Source organism: Hemicordylus capensis, chromosome 6 (genome assembly GCF_027244095.1).
Source record: "Hemicordylus capensis ecotype Gifberg chromosome 6, rHemCap1.1.pri, whole genome shotgun sequence".
Classification (NCBI taxonomy): Eukaryota; Metazoa; Chordata; class Lepidosauria; order Squamata; family Cordylidae; genus Hemicordylus; species Hemicordylus capensis.
The window spans coordinates 39,123,621-39,142,825 of NC_069662.1; the positions used below are offsets into that span (position 1 = coordinate 39,123,621).

Consider the following 19,205-nt stretch of genomic DNA (forward strand, 5'->3'; position numbering starts at 1 on the left):
TTCCCACTGGACAGCTCCCCAGGTGGTCTAGACCTCTTGCTACTGCTGCTTGGGGCCTCCCACACTGCTGAAGGTTGGTGGAAAGAGACAATGAGCAAGGGCCCTATTAGCAGCGATAAGGGCACTACGCCTGCTTCCTTTGGGCTTTAGACTCAGCACACTACGATTGACCAGGCCAGAGAAAAATCTGAAGGAGACACTGCACATTTGCTTTTCAGTTCAACTCTTGCTCTCCTGCCTTCCCTCTGTTATTAGGGACAAGATAATAATGTTCCCCATCTGCTTCCAGGTGGGGCAGAAAAGAGAGGAAGGATTGTGTCAGTGTAGGCAAGCATGTATGCACATGTGTAGGGTTTAAAAACAACAACATTTAACATGTGTCCAGAAAAAGGGGGAGGGCAATTGGCACTAAATTACAATACTGAGTTCAGGATAAAGACCACATAAAGGGAACAATGGAGATCGGGCACAGTACCTTCTGGCACTGTAGTGGCCCACTACACTAACTTGCCCACCACCAAACTCGCTGTGCAGCTCTGACCCCAACTAGCTGTTGGAGACACGAAATCTGGGAGGCCAACAGCCCAGCCAAAGCACTCCCTCTACAAAACTTGGCAGTAGGGATGTGCATGGAACCAGTTCCGGGCACACCTGGGAGGCAGCAGGGTAGCTTTAAGGCAAGGGGTGTCCTTACCTCCCCCGCCGTGTTTCCACCTCCCGCACTGCTTCCAAAACTGCTGTCGCAGGGCGGCTGTATACCCTCTTGCTCACATGCGCTGGCCACTTCCGATATTACGCTGACCAGGGCGGCAAGAGGGCATACAGCAGCCCCGCGACAGTGGTTTTGGAAGCAGCGCCGGAGAGGAAAACCCGGACGGGGGAGGTAAGGACACCCTCCCCGGGCCTTAAAGCTACCCTCCCAACCTTCAAACCAGCTCAAACGTCAGACTTCCAAACGGGTTCGGCAGTCTGTGAATAGACTGCCAAACCGGTTCATGCACATCCCTACTATGCAGACAGTCCTTCAACTTGTGGGATTTCCCTGATGAACTTTGACATAAATATGAATACATCGTCTACCCTGTACACAAAGTCTCAGTGGTCAAAAGGAGCAGCCACAGTTCTTTGCCTGGGCTGGATAAAGCTGCTACAGAAGATTGTTGGGAATGGGGCTGTAACTCAGTGGAAGAGCACCCACTGGCATGTAAATGGCCCCAGGTTCAACTCCTGGCATTTCCAGCTGGGACTGGGAAGGACTCCGACCTGAAACCCTGAAGAATCAGTAAAGTGTAGATAATATGCAGCTAGATGAAGCAACGGCCTGAGTCAGTATAAGGCAGTTATTTTTGTTCACCTATAGTAATTTATTTTTGAAAATGGATTTGGGGAGGTGGTGGTCCACTCACAAAAACTGTGCTCGATTCCGCACCATTGCTGCATACACATCCCTTTGAAGAGAACTCCCATCTCTCTCTTTGGTTGATCTATGCTCTCCAAAAGTGGCTCTAATCTTTCTGCAAAGCACTGGCCCGAGGGTGCACCTCACAAGGAAAGCATCAAATGAGCGCTGATCAAACATGAAAAGAGATTCATTCCCTTGCCCCAGGACTTCTGGCACTCTCTAAGCAGAGAAATGAACGGCTCCAGACTGCACTTCGGGCAAACGCTTTGGACGTCTGACACCTCCGTATGTTGCTGGGAACCAAATACAATCTTCATATAACTGCCGCCAAAGAGAAAGTGACACTTGTGCCTAATGGGAACACTTACAACGCTGTTTTATTTTCTCACACTTCGTCTTTTTTCGGCACAAACTCTCGGGGCACATCAGCAGAGAACTCTCTTCTCTGGTCCAAAAAGGGAGCCAAGTTGTGTTGGCTCAGACAAAGTGAAGCTGGTCATATACGACTGCGCACCTTCGCTTCTGAAGAATACATGACACAGGGGTGGTGTGATTCTTTCCTCCCCAAACTCCCAGACAGCATAGTCTGCCCTGAGTGGAAGAAAGGCATGTGGAGAGGGGCTGGTTAACCCTTTCCCCTCTAGCCTTCTATCAACTCAAAATCACTCTCTCCAAGCTACTTTTTCACTGCAGCTTTTCATTTTCATAAATGAAAAAAAGCAGATAGGGAAGGGTGATTTTGAGCTGGAAAAGGACCAACAGGGAAAGGATGTCTCCTCTCAGATGCCTTTTTTCCTCTCAAGTGCAGCCTACCCAGGCTGTTTTAGCTTAAAACACACACACACACACACACACACACACACACACACACACACACACACACACACACAGCAAAAAAGAATCAAGCAACTCTCCCTAATGCACAGTTTGCGCCTCAAGCAACCTAAAACCTGAGTCTCCAGATCAGCACCAATGTTTATCAGTTTGTCATTTTTCCCCTCCAAAGTGCCTCTAAGAGCGAAACCACCACTAAGCTGACATAAACCGAGCCAGCCGGCATCCGTGCTAAGTTTCCTGTGGCAAGTTAAAAAACCTGTTTTATTTTCTCAGCTTTCCCACAAAATTGAGGCTTTCCATTTTGCCTCTCTGTTGCTCTCTTTATACATCCTCTGTTTGTCCTGGTTTTATGTATTTTCGTGGGTTTCACACACTGAATTTAATTTAATACTGTTTAGTTGCTACTTGGATTATTTCATGAGTCTAAAACTGACTGATATATTTCTAACTAAACAAACACACACCAACTCTATTAAGTGAGATTGGCCACATCAGGCTGCTCATGTTTTTTCCATCTCCCCCAGACATAAGTGGACACAAATTAACTGTAATTCACAAATAACAGTCTCTCCCATACCCACTAAGTTCCCCTGCCAAGAGACAGAAACCCCAGGAAAGGGCCTGCAAAAGTTCCTTAGTGCCAGTTTAGGGATCAGTGGAACAGATCTAAGCCCTGGTATTGAAGAGGCATGGCATAATGCTAACTTTAAAAGACAGAAGTCCCCAAGTGGTTAGTCTTCATGATAGCAGAGAAAAATTCAGAAGTATACAACCCAGGGGGTTCAACCGTCAAACCTGGACTTGGCACCAGTTACAGTGTTCCCTCTAAGGCATGTGCATGTGCACACACACACAGAGTTAATTTTCAATCCTGCTCAGGTTGAATCAGGAAGGCCCTATTCTGAAAATACGTGCGCACACACTGCCTTGATACTGCTGCCCAGAACAAAACTCATTCAGCACAAAGAAGAAATTTTTTTAGAGAGGACACTGGTTACAGATAATAATTAATTCCAATTTCCAGTTCCTCGCTGGCTCAGACATTAGAAGAGGGAACTTCCAACAAAGCTATTAGTCAATGTTGGAAGTTCTACCCCTTGTATAGAATGTACCCCTCTGTAGCTCCCACTTCTGCCCCCTCTCCTAATGTTCTCCCATTTCAGGCTAACCTTCTTCAGGACCACTAGCACATGCCTACAGCACCAAAGGTCCCCATTTCTCCACTGATCTCAGTTTTTACTTTCCATGCCATGCATCACTTAGACTGTGGCGATCTTTTTGATCAGAACCCTACCTATTTGTATGCAATGGTTATTTGTGCCAAACTATGAAGATACAGTGGGCTAGAAACCAATCCTCCATCCTTGTGCGCCTCCTCCAGCGCCTGCTCAAGCATTTTGAGTCTCTCAAAGTCCAATTACAGCAATTCATACCCAAATTAGGTGAATGAAGGACAAACGGTTTCACTCTGAGCCTAGATTGTGGGACACTATATGAACATCTTACAGTATATGCGTTGGCCTTACTTACCAGGTCCTCGGAGGCTCTTGCTTGTGCTCGCCGGAAAAGCTCTAGGTCATATTCACTAGTCAGGTTTTCTAGAAGGGGCTCTCTGGTGTTGCCATAGGTTTGTCTGTGTTCCTGAAGCAATGATAAAAGCAACAGCTTAAAAATATTTTCCACACTCTTGGGCAAGTGGATCTGCTCAGATCCTGCCCTCAAAGCCTTGCAAGCTGGGAGAAAGAATGCTAACCAATCCTGCTCTAAATAAAGGAGCCATAGTTCAATGGAAGCGTATTGCTTTGCGTGTAGAAGGTTCAACCACTGGCATCTCCGGATAGGGCTGGGAAAAACCCCTATTTAAAACCCTGGAGAGACCATGCTGAGCTAGATGGACTAATGGACTGAGACAATGTACAGCAGCCTAATGTGTTCAAACAGAAGTCGAGTGCTGATGAGATGGGTCCTAAGGATCCATGCAGCTCCTAGGGACAGGAAGAGATGTTGAGGGTGGCAGAGCAAGGGAGTCAAGGAGTTGTGGGGGGTGGGTGGAAAGAGAGAGGATGAAAGGAAACATCTCATACAGGACCTAAAGGCAAGAAGGCCTGCATGCTGATGGTGAAAAGGGATATTAAAAAGTGAGACTGGAATGCAAAATAACCGGGCACATCTTTAGTGGAAAGTCACTAGTTTTTGTTTTACACACCAGGTCTGGCCCATCATAACCAACCCTAGAGCCCTGGGATTGGATGATATTAGAAACTAGAGTGTTCCTTTCATACAAGATGTGGAATTCCATGCATAGTGGTGAGACTGGGAGCTGCCCCATGCTCCCCACATCCCCAGTTCTTGGAGAAAAACAGAAGGAAGTGCTGTACCATATATTTTTCCTTCTGCTCCTTAGTCAGCCCTGCATTCCTCTTCTTCCTCATCTCTGCTACTTTCTCTTTGTACCTCAGTTGTCTCTCCGTCGGTGCCTATGCAGGGGTGAGAAACAGAGCGCATGTGCAGGCAAGACAAAAGAGCCAGGCCAATTCAAACCTGCTGGAAACCCCACCCCACCCCAAGAAAAGCAACTATTGGCTGAGAGCTGCTGTGTTGTTTTCTATCTCCTACTAGAGAATGTCACGTATGCAAAGTGTCACAGGAGCTTACTTTGCATCCAGCACATGGATCTAACAGCTCATCCGAATACCACATTACTAGTGGAACAGATTCTTGCACGGCATTTCATAACAGACTACAGGCTTCTTGTCGGGGGCGGCGGCGGGGGAGATCAGCTCATGCAGAAAGGATATCTTGTATCAATAGGCCCTAAGCCAGATGCTGAATTCTACATGGGGGAGGAGAGCTGCATCTGGAAAGGACTCTGGATAATCTCAGGTAGGTACAGAGAAACACAGCCCTGCCTAGTTGCCTAAATGGTGACTTCAGAGCGTGAAGGCTGTCCTAGGATGCTTATCCAACACACATCCAGGCCCTGCAGTCCAAACCACCCTGTGTAAAATTCCTCATCAATCCACACAGCCAGTGTGAGTCACTGCCCAACTATCATGCAGTACTGCAGGATGGAGGAACAGGACAAGGCTCACCCTTGTGACGTCATATCCATTTTTGCACTTTTGCTCCATTTGGACTTGGAGCGCCAAAACCAGGAACTTGGAGCGCCAAAACCAGGAACCCGGCACACAGGAGATGGAAAAGGAGGAAGGGCCGATTCCGACATGCATGCACATCAGTTAGTGAGCTGCAGCTGGACGTGTAATCCCCTTCTAGTGAAGAGCATGGCACCGAGAGGGTATGAAGGTGGCCTGATATTGGATCTAAAATGGTGTCTCACACATGCAAAGACACACTGCTGAAGTCAGGGGGCGCATATTTAATGCTTTCGCATTTATAGTGTGACAAATGCATAACCGTGGGGACCCGCACAATAAAACGGTGCAGCATACCCCAGACAAGAGCACTTCTGTTCAGAGCTCCGGCCAACCTGTAACATAAACCTTGCAGCACTGCTTGAAAATCATGGGTTTGTGGCAGGGGAAGTGCTCAGGAGTGAGGAAATAACACCACTACTCTTCTTCCCCACTCGCCAGAAACCTTCCGCCACCATGCTGTATAGCAGGGGTCAGCAACCAAAGGCACTACGAAATGATTCTGAGCAGCACTCACATTACTAGGAAGAGCAGCTTCTACGATGCCCACTGCTTACGAGTGTGTCACTGCTTGCTGCAACAGGGAATGGACATACAGGACTGGCGGTGGAGGTCTCTCTGGCTGTGCTGGCTAGCTCTCTTTCGTGTTTGCATGTTCACACAAGCAGTGACACACCAATGAGAGGCAAGCACCTGGCACTGTAGTGGCCAGTCTTACTAGGTGTGTCCACCAGTGTTCCCTCTAAGGCAGAGATCCTCAACGTTGGGCACCCAGATGTTCTTGGACTTCAACTCCCATAATCCCCAACCAAAGGCCACTGGGGCTGGGGATTATGGGAGACGAAGTCCAAGAACATCTGGGGGCCCAACGTTGAGGATCCCTGCTCTAAGGTGTGCACATGTGCGCGTGTGCACACACACGTTTTTTGATGTCCGCTCAGTCCATTTTAGATCCCACTCAGGTTGAATCAGGAAGGCCCTATTCTGAAAGCACATGCACACACACTGCCTTGATACTGCCGCCCAGAACAAAACCCGGCAAGTAACTTCTGTGTTTTGTCTGCTCCCAAAATGGAGGAGACCAAGCACAGAAGTTGCTGAAGGACAGAAAGACCGGCCAGCCAGTGATGCCGCATGGAGAACAGCAATGAATACCACTGGGAAGGACAGAGGCAACGGTCAACATGGGGCTTTCAACTTTCAACAGAGCTGTGGACTCTGTGTGATATTTCTCAGATTCCGACCATGAAAGTTCTGGCATTCCAGTCACAGAAAGGGCCTGTCCACAAGTTCAGCATTTGTCTCTGCAGATAAACATAAATGTAGACAGCTAGGGTAGAGGCTTCTGAGCATGGAGGGGCTAGGCTTCAGAGTGTGCCCCTGGCAATGCTGCATGCGAGTACAACATCCCAGCTTTTTATAATGCCTGAACAGGATGAATGTTTTTCGATACCAAAAGGTTTAGAAATTTGTATGGTAAAATAAGGGACTAAGACTACGTCAATTCCACACAAAACTGCATTTTAATGTTGCTTTAGAAGAGTTTAGAGGTACAGATTGTCCTGTGGGGGTTTCAACATCATTGCATATTTGAGAAATGTGTAAACATAAACAATAAAACAATAAACAATAAAAGATTACCTGATGTCTGGTGGCATGTCTGTTATTGTCATCTTGTCGGTGAGACAGCATCCTTTCCTCGACTTGCTTATCTCGGCTTTGTGCTCTCACCTGGAAATCCAGATTGTGTATTTATTAAAATATATAACCTGGAAATCCAGATTACGTATTTATTAAAATGGCTATATCTTGCCTTTCAGTGACATAGAGGCTCAAAAGCCTCTTAAACTACAAAAAATAATAAAATAGCCCCAAAGTGAGCAAGACTAAAAGCAAAGCAGATTAAAATAGTTAGAACTACAGGAGAAGAAAAACATAAAGCACATATGAAAAGCTTGGTGGGATAGAACCAACCAGTCGAAAAGCCATTAAAGAAAAGGCCAGGTGGATCTGCAAGGGAGAGGGTCCCAGAATCCAAGTGCCACAACTGAAAAGTCCCTGCCCTGCACCCCAGCTCAGTTGAACCTCCATGACCATGGGATGCAGACTAAGGCCTCCAGCAACAAATGCCATGAGTGGGCAGCCTCATGTGGGAAGAGCTTGCCTTTCACATCTAAATTATTCATTTCCCATACCGTGTGAATTCTAATTTGAATAACACAATGGTAATACCCGCCTTAGGAAGTGTATAAGGGAGGCCTTGAATTTGGGGATCTTTCCAGACAGGAAAGGAATTTTTCTGGAGCCAGAGTCTCAGTTCATAATTAACTGAACAGTATTTTCTTTCTAGAAAGGGAAATGCCAGGCCTTGAGACCATTGCAAAACCACATTAACCAGAAACCTCTGGCCCATTATTACAGGTGAAATAGTGTAGGCTATGGTTAGTTAGGAGGAAGCAAAAGGCACCCTGTGCATCCTCAGACAGTAGGGAAGGCACTTTCCATACTGCCTCCTGGAACAGCACCAGGCAAGCATATTCCAGGTGAAGCTCATCACAATTTTGATACAGTTTGCTTCGATGAAGAACACTACTTTGACGTGCAACATCCCTACCGATTTTATGTTTGGACATACGTTTCACAGGCACTCCTTGGTGGAGGAAACAATACACAAGAAGAAAGTGCCGCATGCTACACTTTACAGAAGGATCCAGACAAAGTGTTTTCTCCGAAGTCACAAGTGGGAAACAGCATGCCTACAAACACCTCACTTGCAGAATGCACAGTGGCTATGGAGTCAAGAGCCCTTCAGCTGACTCCAGACCTCTTGCTATCCTAATATATAACAAATGAATGCCACCAAGCAGTGAACAGCCAAGTGGCAAATGCACCTGTTTGCCCACCTGTACAACTCCAAACCCAAGTCAGGCAGTCAACACAGTGTTTCCCCAACCACAGTGTGCTCCACTGTGTTTCCCCAACAGAGCATTCTTAGGGCTACTATATGTGTAACTGCTCTTCTAGAAGGGGAGAGCACATGCATGTACACGGGGGATGTCAGGCAGAGGGGGACAGGTAACCAGGACAGAAGCTTGGAGGTTGTCCCTTTAGCTATTTACCAAGCTGATTAGGAGTTTAACCCATCCTCCCCCCAGCTTAAGATAAGAAAATGTGAACAACTACCCCTTCTAAACTCATCAGCACTAGTTAATATTGAAGTACACCATGAGGCTATTCTCACGAGCATGCAAAACTGGGCTAAGGGAGCCCAGCCTGGTTTTGCACGCTTGTGAGAACCACTGGGCTCGAGGGCAAGCCCACTGGCTCCACGGCAGCAAGCTCGCCTAAATAGCCGCCCTCTTAAACAAGGTTAAGGGAGCGAGCGTTCCCTTTGCTCATGTGTCTGCAGCGGCACACTCGGGGTGTGTGTGTGTCTCCCAGTCCGACCCCCGGAGCGGCCAAGCAAGGTGCAGGTGCACCACAGGGGAGCCACCGCTCGTCTGGGCGGGCAATCTGCTTGCCCAGGGAACCACGGAGGATCATCTGCAGGGAAGGTAAGCTAAACCCTCCTTCCCTGCAGACCCGCCCAAAGCTCTTCATATGGATCGTGTGAAGAGCTTCAATAAATTGTACTAAACACAATTTCTCCATGACACAAGGAAAAAAGGTAAAGATGTGCAAATCGATTCAAGCTAAAACAAACAAACAAAACCCTTAAGATAAAGGGTCTGTTTCGAGCTTGAAACAAAACAGCACCATTTCTGTGCCATTTTGAGACCTGTTTTTCCAGGGAGAGCTGGTACCAATTGGGATCGGTGAGTAGACCAGGCCTCCATCACAGATTTAGCACATCAGTCCTCCTTGGAGGACTGGTCTACCCGCCGACCCCAATTGGTAGACCAGCTCTCCCTCAAAAACCAGGCCTCAAAATGGCACTCTAAAGGTTTTGAGGTTGATTTGTCAAAACAGCTGGCTTTGGCTGCAGTTTTTATGAATAGATTCGAGGATTTTGCTATTTGTTTCAAGCTCAAAATCAACTGCAAAATCCGTTTCATGCACATCCCTTGAAAAAGGCACAACATATTACACAGGTATACTTGCTACAAGCATTTGGAGTTCAATAATATGGAAACTTTACAACCAAGTGTTTAAATCACTTGTTAAAACTTACCTAAAGCTACACGCCAATTGGTGTTTGAAACTCGAACAAATTGAAAACTCAGATCTTATGGACTGATGGATTTCTGGATGGCAGAGACTGCAAGTGAAAGTTTCCACATGCAAATTCAAACTGAGAATTTTGCACCCACACCTGTTTATCTCAGCACTCCGGGTGGAACGTAAGAAACTGCATTATACTGGGTAGACCATTGGTCCATCTAGTTCAGTATTGTCTACACTGACTGGCAGAGGCTCTCCAAGATTACAGGCAGGAGTCTCTCCCAGCCCTACCTGGAGAAGCCCGGGAGTGAACCTGGGACCTTCTGCTCTTCCACTGAGCCATGGCCCCATCCCCTAAGGGGAATATCTTATAGTACTCACATGTAATCTCCCACATAAATGCAAACCAAGGCAGACCCTGCTTAGCAAAGGAGACAATTCTTGCTCGCTGCCACAAGACCAGCTCTCCACCCCAGTCAAGTTAAGTTCTCAAACCCCAGGCACCACTTCCTTGCTACCAAGCAGTATTAATGAAGGCAATTTGCAGGGGAGATGTGGTAGATGGAAACAAGTATGTGGAGCCCTCTCCCACCTGTTATTCTCACACACACACACACACACACACACACACACACACACACACACACACACAACTTCTCAAAATGCCTTTTTCTTTCTGACTGCTACAGGGGAAGCACCATGGCTCCATCACAGAGCACCTGCTTTGCAGACAGAACATCCCAGGTTAGTTCCCCAGCATATCCATTTAGGGGCGGGAAAGACCCTCGTATGAAACCCAGGAGAGCTGCTGCCAGTCTGTGTGGACAATACTGAGCTAGGTGGACCAGCTCTGTATAAGAAAACTTCATAAGTTCTTCTTCTTTCTTCGGTGTTTCAGATCTGTTTGCACGGCCAAGAGAAGAAGTTACCTTGCATTCATCAGCCGAAAGGTTGTGATATAGCGGACACCCAGATATGGAGAAATGTCTTTCATGTTTTCCCGTCAAGTGTCCTGTGGAGAACCAGAGGAACATGCTTTGAGGCTGGCGATAAGGAAGGGCACACAGGGGATTTTGACAATCAGAGTATCCTGGCATGAAAGCTCTGCTCACAGAGAGCGTTCCACTATACCTAGAGAATTGCAGCCAGGGGTGGGACACTTCATGTTGAAGTTGTAGCTTTCATGGAATCGGCGGCGTTTGGGACGATGGGATAGGTCGCTTCCAGAATCTTTCATGGACATATCCTTGGCAATGCTCTCATCATGAGACATGTTGGGACTGGAGATATCAATGTCAGACTCCGAAGATGGGGCATTCCCAGTTGGCGTGCGAGGTGGAGATTCGTCATGGTCAGCTGTGTTTTTAGTGTCTGCATACAGTTACGAAAGAAAGTACAGAAAGAAAGCAACATTACAAAAGAAAGCAGAGTCTAATACACTAGAAAACATTAAAAGAAATAAACTGTTCTACAGAACCACTGCACATTAAAACATAAGCACTAAAAATCTATATAGTACTGAGAACATATTACTGCTTCTGACCAAAACTCAGAGGGTGATCTTGAGATGGAGAAAGAAAGGCAGCCAAAGGAGGAAAGGTAGTAATTAGGCTTCAGGGGTGATAACCTGTCAAGGGTTCAACTGGGCATCACCCCACTTGTGATAGGTTTATGTTGGGCAAACACAGCTACTTTTAGGGTGGCCTCAGCTAAGCCACTGCCTCTCAGCCTAACCAACTGGTCTTCAGATGACTGAGTTCTGAAGTATGCAGCACAGAGAGTTCAAAGGAGAACAGGAATACACCCAGCACGCCCACACTGTCTAGCAGTTCACACACACATATTTACAAACCTCTATCAGAAAAGTCAACCACTTGCTCTGTTTCTGATCCAGATGAACGGGTTTGCCTGAGTGGATATTTTTTGGGAGTCACAGGTGCCGGCTGCTGCTGACTGCGGGTTACCCTCCGAGTAGAATAAACAGGCTCCTCTGCTCCAAATGATGGGGGATTGCGAACTGGACTGGAATCTAGTTGGGAAGAGAAGAAACAATCCTTCATTGGAGAAAACCACCTTCAGCAACCACATTACAGGGGCATCTAAACCCTTCACAGAAGGCCCCAATGAAGAAAGCCCACCCAGCATCAACATCAGTTCTGAAGCTGAGACTTAATATAGTCAGAATTTTCAAAGTATGTGGTGTCTTAAGGTGCAAACAAACTCCCCAGTGAGAGGGGAGCTCCCTCCTGACTTTACTCCATGCTCAAACTCAGATTTTGAGTGAGAGAGCCAATCAAAGTTTGGAGTCTGAGCTAGCAGGTCCTGGGTTCAAATCTCAACTCAGGTAAGTCACTTTCAGTTGCAATCCGTTTCCTCCATATTACAATCATGGAATGCCTTTTACAGTTGTAACAACTACCACGATATATACAAAGCACTCAGACCACTTCATATTATTACGAAGGCTTTTTTGGAATGATTGCAGCTTCATGTGTGCACATACACACACAGGGATAATAGCACAACACACCTACCTACCCCAAAATCAGGCATTATAGAATCATGTTTTTATTTATGGGAAAGGTTTAAGAGAGCCCTGCTGCAAATGCCACTGACCTGGCATGCTGAGGAGAAAACAGCAAGCATCATTCCCCCTAATACTACACCTCAGACCATCCTGTACCATGCATGCTCAAGGCATATCAATGCTGTCAGAACAGAAAATGCTATGCTTTCTATGAACCTTCTCTGTGAAGCCCTCTGGCTGCAAGGACACTGCTTTTCCAGAATGTGAAAACACCACATTGCTGAAGCAGAGTCCTTTAAAATGCCTCTTACCCTGCCCCTTTGCTGGATCTCAACCAAATGCCTGCTCATTTAAATACACTGATTCCAACAGTCAGAACTCAGGTGATCCTCCTGAGATACAGAGTCCTGGTTCCTCAGGTATCAATACATGCCACCGATGTTCAAACTCAGTGCAGAGACAGTAGTGTTAACCGGGCACGCTCTTACACACTGACCTGCTGTGCTTCCCCAAGGTAGCTTATGCACATTCTGCCAAAGCTTCAACAATTTATATGACTTCAAGGCACAGCTTGCCCCAAAGACAAATGGGGCTAAAACCAGCATATGTTCAAATAAAGTCCACTCTGTGCCTGGATAGAGAGGAGGGTGGCTTCAATACTGTATGGCTCATCCCACTTGTGATGGTCTTGTAGGCAAACATTCAAGCACTGCAAACCTCCTTCTTTCCCAGAACCAGGTGTGCAAAAGATGCTCAAGTGAATTCTTTTGGTGGGGTTTTGGAGCTCTACCTTGAGAACTCTGGCTGAGCCTGGCAGAAGAGCGAGTCACACGTGCTGACTGGCGTGATGTCCCGTCGCTTTCCGAACTGTCTGTATGCTCTGGGTCCGTAGAGAAATCAGAGTCTTCGGTTCCATCAGAACTGCTGCCTGCATTTCTCTGAAAAACCAGAGACCCAGACACATGAGTTGAAGCTGTAATTTACTGTGGCGTGCCCTCAGAGGCTCGGCATAAGTAATATGCTGAAACAAAACCAAATATCCATTAAAACATTCTTGCTCTTGCATCAACGCTGAGCTACAAGAGAAACATCTTGCACAGTTTTGAAAAATGCTCAGGCAACGGTACTGGTGAATCTCCATAAATGCAGAGAGAAGCTGTCAAAAACATCTCTCTATGTGCTCTTAATGTCCAGATTGGTACACTGGTAGGTGACAGCTTTCATTCAGTCTGAAGGGATTGCATTGTAACAGAACATGGTGAAGAACTGACAGGTATGCCGGGTCACACTGTCAAGGTTTTTATTTTTATAGAACAAACCCAGCTCCCCTGAACTGTGTCAGGAAGTCCACAGGAACAATCTCAACTTGAGGAAATTTGCTTTGTTGTGCATCAGCTTCAAAAGAACTTTCCATAGCAGTCTGAGGAAAAGTATAATATGCCTGCTCTTTAACCTGAGACATTGACTTCATTAACACTGCAAAGGAAGACACTTGGGGTAAGGTTGCCATATTTGTAACTAATCCTGTGCTTTTAACAACAGTCTGACATGCATAAATTATTATCTTTATGTCAGGAAACGTTTCACCTGCTCAGCTTCTGCATGTTAAGCTGCTGCTGAAGACACAAGAATATGACCACAGGGAGTGGGGGGGATGGAAGACAATCTACTAGGAGTTCCCTGCAATTGTTTCTGCCCCTAAACCTACAACTTATAATGAACTAACCACAAAGGGAGCCAAGCATTCTGCAGTCTACACAATCTCAGAGGAACCAATATATTATATTCCTGGCCTCAGACTGCTTGAAGCTCCTAATCCTCCCAACAAACAGATGAGATCTCAAAATCCAAGGAACAGAAGCTACAGCCTGAATCAACTGTTTTCTTTGTAGACGCAGCTGGCTTGCTTTCTAGGTAGTCTGACTGAAGCCAGCAATATCATTTCTTTGTAGCAGCACTGGATGCATCTCTTGCCCATGGTGCCAACAAAAACGACCTCTTCTCTACTGACTCAGCAGGATCAACTGTCACAGACAGACTGTTACCCTCATTATCAGCATGCATTTTGGATCTCAAAAAATGGCTCTGATCATATGATCATGGAACTGGAAGGGAATAAGAGACCATCCACCCTCCAGCTGCCCCCAAACCAGCTTACACAGTTAGGTTTGCCATCTGTTTCTAGCAGGACTCCTGTGTCTTTATCATCAAGTATGTGACAGGCAGAAATTCAACAGGTGTGGTGCTTCCTAGAAGATCAATACAGTGACAGGAAGATTTGATAAATTTCTGTCTGCCATAGGATTAGGGATCCTGCCAGGAAAGAAAGGGGGGGCGGGGAGGTGGCAACCCAACACACAATCTGGGCTGCAGAGAGCACCCTGCCTCACACACAGCTGGCACTACAGTTACATATTCAGTATTCACAGCAGTAGCAGACACCAGGTGCACTGCAGAGAGCAGTTCTGCAGACCAGATGGCTCAAGCATGAGAACCAAGCCATGCATTACAGATCAAGGCAAACATTCCCATTTGGCCTGCTTGCAGGTTCAAACAAGTATAAGCAACTCCCTTCCTATGAGGTGTTATTCACACAAGCACCCTGAGTTACAACAGAGCAAATTCCACTGTTGTGCTTTGCAGCTCTTATCACAGTTCCTCCCACTTCTTTTCTCCTTCGATTCTATTTCCCTGTGTAAATTACAATGATATGTGGGGCACAATAGGAGTAACAGGTGCTGGGGAGGTAGGAAAAGAGAGGAGCATCTGTGCAGGAGATCAGGTTTTCAGTTATACAGATGGAACACTATGTACAGTTGACACCGTATCCTTGAACATTGCCAATGCTGTCCTGATTAGTTTTGGAGCCTTTAAAACAGTCTGCACAAACAAAAACAAAAAAAAAACCTGCCTGACCAATGATTGAGAACTTTCTCTTTTGTTGGGTTACAAGCTGATAGCAGAACTGAGCACACTTTAATAGAAGGACTGAAGGGCTCAGTGAATAGTCTAGAAGCACTCAGCTAAACTGGGGTGGAGGTGATCTATTTCCTTGGACATGAGACCCAGTGGGAGCCTCATGCAAGAGCAGGTTATATGGGTACTAGACACACATTAAAGAAGCATCATAAGAACTCAAAACTTGAGCCATCTGGGCTGCTTATGAGAACACCTACACAATTTAATATGTAACTGTAGGCTATAAATTGGCTCCTTTAGGTCTGGTTTTAACCAGTATTCATCCAGGCAGCCCTGGATGAATCTGATTACTTAGAACCTTTCCAGTTTGGCTTCTGGCCTGGATATGGGATGGCAACTGCCTTGCTCGCCCAGGTGGATGACCTATGCCGAGAGTTAAACAGAGGAAGTGTGACTCTGCTGATCCTCCTGGACATCTCAGCAGCTTTTGATGCCATCGACCATGGTATCTTTCTGGGTCGTTTCTCCGTTTTGGGACTTGGGGTCACAGTTATACAGTGGCTCTGCTCCTACCTGGAGGGTCGTACTCAGAGGATGGTGCTGGGGAATGCCTGCTCCAACCCTTGGCCTTTGAGGCACCACAGGGATCTATTCTGTCCCCTATGCTGTTGAACATCTACATGAAACCTGTGGGAGAGGTCATCTGTGGGTGTGGGCTGTGCAGCCATCAATATGCTGATGACACCCAGCTTTAAAGTCAGCAAATACCAGGGAGGCAGTGGATGCTCTGAATCGAGGTTTGGAGGCTGTTCTGGACAGGATGGGGGCTAACAAGTGAAAATTAATCCAGATAAGACAGAGGTGCTCTGAGTTGGGAAAACTGATCATCTGAGTAGTGAGGTAAACTCCCTCTGAAAGACAAAGTCTGTAGCTTGGGGGTGTTTCTGGACCCGATGCTGTCCTTGGAGGCACAAGCGGAGGTGTGCAGAAGTGCTTTTTACCAACTATGGCTGGTACAGCCCTGAAGATGGTTCAGAAGCTTTAGCTGGTGCAAGGATGCTCATGGGCACAAGTTGCTTCATGAGTGTCACATGCATCCTGCGGCAGCTTCATTGGTTACCAGTTCATTTCCGGGCTAGATTCAAGGCGCTAGTCTTAACCTTTAAAGCGCTACGTGACTTGAGGCCGGGGTACCTGTAGGACTGCATTCACTCATATGAACATGCTAGGGCCGTCTGCTCAGCATCTCAGGCTCTGATCACAGCCCCCCCACTAACAGAGTTCTGGTTGGAAGGGACTAGATATGGGGCCTTTTTGGTTGTGGGCCCTCGGCTTTGGAACGCCCTCCCCAAAGACCTTCGCCATGGTCCCACCCTCAGTGTTTTAAAAATAATAATAAAAACATCTCTTATTAAATAGGCTTTTTAATGTTTTATTTGCTGCTTATATCTAGTAGTTTCTTTAGTTTTATAGTTCTAATTTTTTAGCTTTTTATTAACAACTTTTAATTTGAAACGTTTTTTTAAAAATGGTAATTTTTAATGTGGTTTTAATATTTTACATTGTATCTATTTTATTAATGTTGTGAGCTGCCCCAAGCAGTAGTGTACTGGAGGAGTGGGGTATAAATATTTTAAATAAATAAAAGTTTCAAAACGATGTCTTAAAAGTCCAGATTACAGTTTAGTCATAGTAACTCAAAAATATGCTGTACTCATCTGTACTGAACTTCCATACATACAAGAGGCTTTTGGAATGGAGATTTTGAAATCAGGATATGCATGAAGCGCGATTTGAAGCATGATTCGTAACACATTGCCTGTCAGAGGAGAGCAGGTGCATACCTACTCCACCCCGCTCACCACCACTTCAAGATGCTCCTCCCAGCTATGTGTGTGTTTTAAAGGAGCAGGGGATGTGTTGAGAATTACGATTCATGCACATCCCTATTTTGATACTCAATCACCTCTGCTAACCTCATTGTGTCCTTCAAAAGGGATGCTGTAAGTCAGGAGTAGGCAACCTTGACTCTCCAGCTGTTGTTGAACTTCAGCTCCCATCATCCCCAGTCACAATAAACTGGGAGTTGTAGTTAAACAGCTGGAAAGCCAAGGTTGCCTACTCTTCCTTTTGGGGGGGGAGGGGGGGACAAGTATGGTGAGAATTCACTGTTAAGGAAATCCAAATAACTGAAATTCTTTAAGGGTACTTCTTGCATGTTGTTCTTTGTATTCATATATGTATGTACCTCTCATTTAGTGTTCCCTCTAACAGGGATTCCCAGATGTTGTTGATTACAACTCCCATAATCCGCAAGCAAAGCCTATTTCAGTTGGGGATGCTAGGAATTGTAGTCAACAACATCTGGGAATCCCTCTTAGAGAAAACACAGATCTTAATCATTGCCAACCGGGGATACACTAATGCATCTGATGAAGTGGGCTTCCACAAAAGCTTCTGTCACAACAGATCTGTCAGTCTTTAAAAAGGTGCAAACACTCTTTTCTTCCCAACAACCGATATGGATACCCCTCTGGAATTTATACACGGTCCTTGCAGGGGAGCCCCACTTTAAATAGGTGTTAGCAAGGAGTGCCTTTAGCTTGCATTCAGAATGCCCTTTTTTTAAAAAAAAACATGTAACCTGATTCTAAACAAATTTACTCAAATTAAAAAACAAACACAAAAACATTCCATTGCATTTCATGCCTCTTACAGTCAAGTAAGTGCGAATAAAATTGCAACCATAATTGTTTAACCAGGAAGATAGAAATGTGCAATTCCTTTAAAAACGTGCTCGGAAAGAAGATACATAATGAAGGAACCCACGCGATCAAAAATTAAAATGTGGAGGGGAGACCAAGGCCAGCAACACCGCCCCTTCCCGTTACAATGACCCACTCCATCTTCCCTGCTATGTTTTGAACCTTCTGTAACACCTCCCTTTCCACCAATCATACAACAAAGAGGTGGACCTTTACAACAATCGATTCCCCAATGGGAAACGAGGAAAAAGGAGTGGGGCGGGACGTCGTGGACGCTAATATAGGCCAGAATCTCCAGCCAATCAGAGCCGACTCCAACACCTACTCTCAAGGCACAGAGCCAAGTATGAAGTCGTTGGCAACAGGAGGGACGAGGGAGGAGGAGAAAGAAAACCGCGCCAGTAGGAAGTGATGGGAAAGGCAACCAATGAAAACTCGGTTGTGCGGCCAATTAGGGATGAATGGAGGCGGGATACAACGATAACCGAAGGGGTGGAGGGAAACAAATAGCCGTTGAGGGAGGGGGTGCGCGTGACTGATGGCAAACGTAGCCAATAAAGATACGGCGGGAGGCGGCGGTAGCCAATCAAGTTGCAAGATGAAACAGGGGCTTGGAGGCCTACGTTTTTAACTGGTTTTCGAGCCTGACGGTCTAAACGAGGAAAGGAGAAGAGAAAGGAAAAGGGGTTGGCTCGGTCCGCGCTCTCTCACCTTCCTGCGTGACATCCTCGGTGGAGGAGGCGGCGGAGGCAGCGAGGGTGGCTGCGCCCCGGCCGCCGCGTTGGTTCCGGCTGTATCCGTGGTGACTGGCGTGTCTTCGGTTCTCCAGCGCCAGGCCGCGCCGCTTTGCTTTCCCTTCTGTTCCAGCTGCGACCTTTCAGCCGACTCCCTCCACTCTTCCGCCGGGACACACGACGGGGATACACACACCCCCGTCCTGCCTGTCACGTGACGCAGACAAACCTCACCTCACGCCAGCGGCACTCCGCCATCTTGGAATCGGGACTGACGCCTCCTCGGCTGCCGCCGAGTGAAGAGCTGCGGCCATTTTGGTTGCGGGCATTGGTTCCATTTCCAATGCTGGAGTGCGGCCATTTTTAGTTTGGGCACCGCGGTTGTTTCCTATGAGAGAAGTAAAGCGGCCACAACTCCTACGGGTTGGGCATTTATCCCAAGGCTGGATCGACCATCTTTCGTTTGGGACAGAACATGTATTCTTCATAGTGGGAAAAGCCATAATTGATTTGGGCAAGAGAGACTTGATTGGAGGGGGCCATGTGTCCTACCTGCTTGCAATAAATGATGGTGACTGTTCTTTTAAAGGGCCCAGGGAAGTCGGGGTAACCTCAAGGGACTTCATTACAATTGAGTAGGATTGCATTTAACAGTTAATTGGATAGATCCACTGCTTTTTTAAAAAATCGACTCTCTTTAATTTG

General features: G+C 46.5%; 1 protein-coding gene across 2 annotated transcripts in view; it reads right to left on the bottom strand.

The window, feature by feature from the left end:
- Positions 1-18,789, bottom strand: part of KAT7 (lysine acetyltransferase 7) — a 38,755-nt gene extending 19,966 nt beyond the window's left edge. Inside the window, exons 1-8 of one of the 2 annotated variants that reach the window (XM_053266507.1) lie at positions 18,478-18,789; positions 12,873-13,020; positions 11,408-11,584; positions 10,687-10,926; positions 10,485-10,567; positions 7,036-7,125; positions 4,618-4,716; positions 3,770-3,880 (exon numbers count right to left, since the gene is read on the bottom strand). In XM_053266507.1, coding sequence (XP_053122482.1) covers positions 3,770-3,880; positions 4,618-4,716; positions 7,036-7,125; positions 10,485-10,567; positions 10,687-10,926; positions 11,408-11,584; positions 12,873-13,020; positions 18,478-18,492 — 963 coding nt within the window. In that variant the 5' untranslated portion in view covers positions 18,493-18,789. The remainder of the gene's footprint in view (positions 1-3,769; positions 3,881-4,617; positions 4,717-7,035; positions 7,126-10,484; positions 10,568-10,686; positions 10,927-11,407; positions 11,585-12,872; positions 13,021-18,477) is intronic. The other variant, XM_053266508.1, reaches the window with a different exon arrangement.
- Positions 18,790-19,205: the final 416 nt, after the last annotated feature.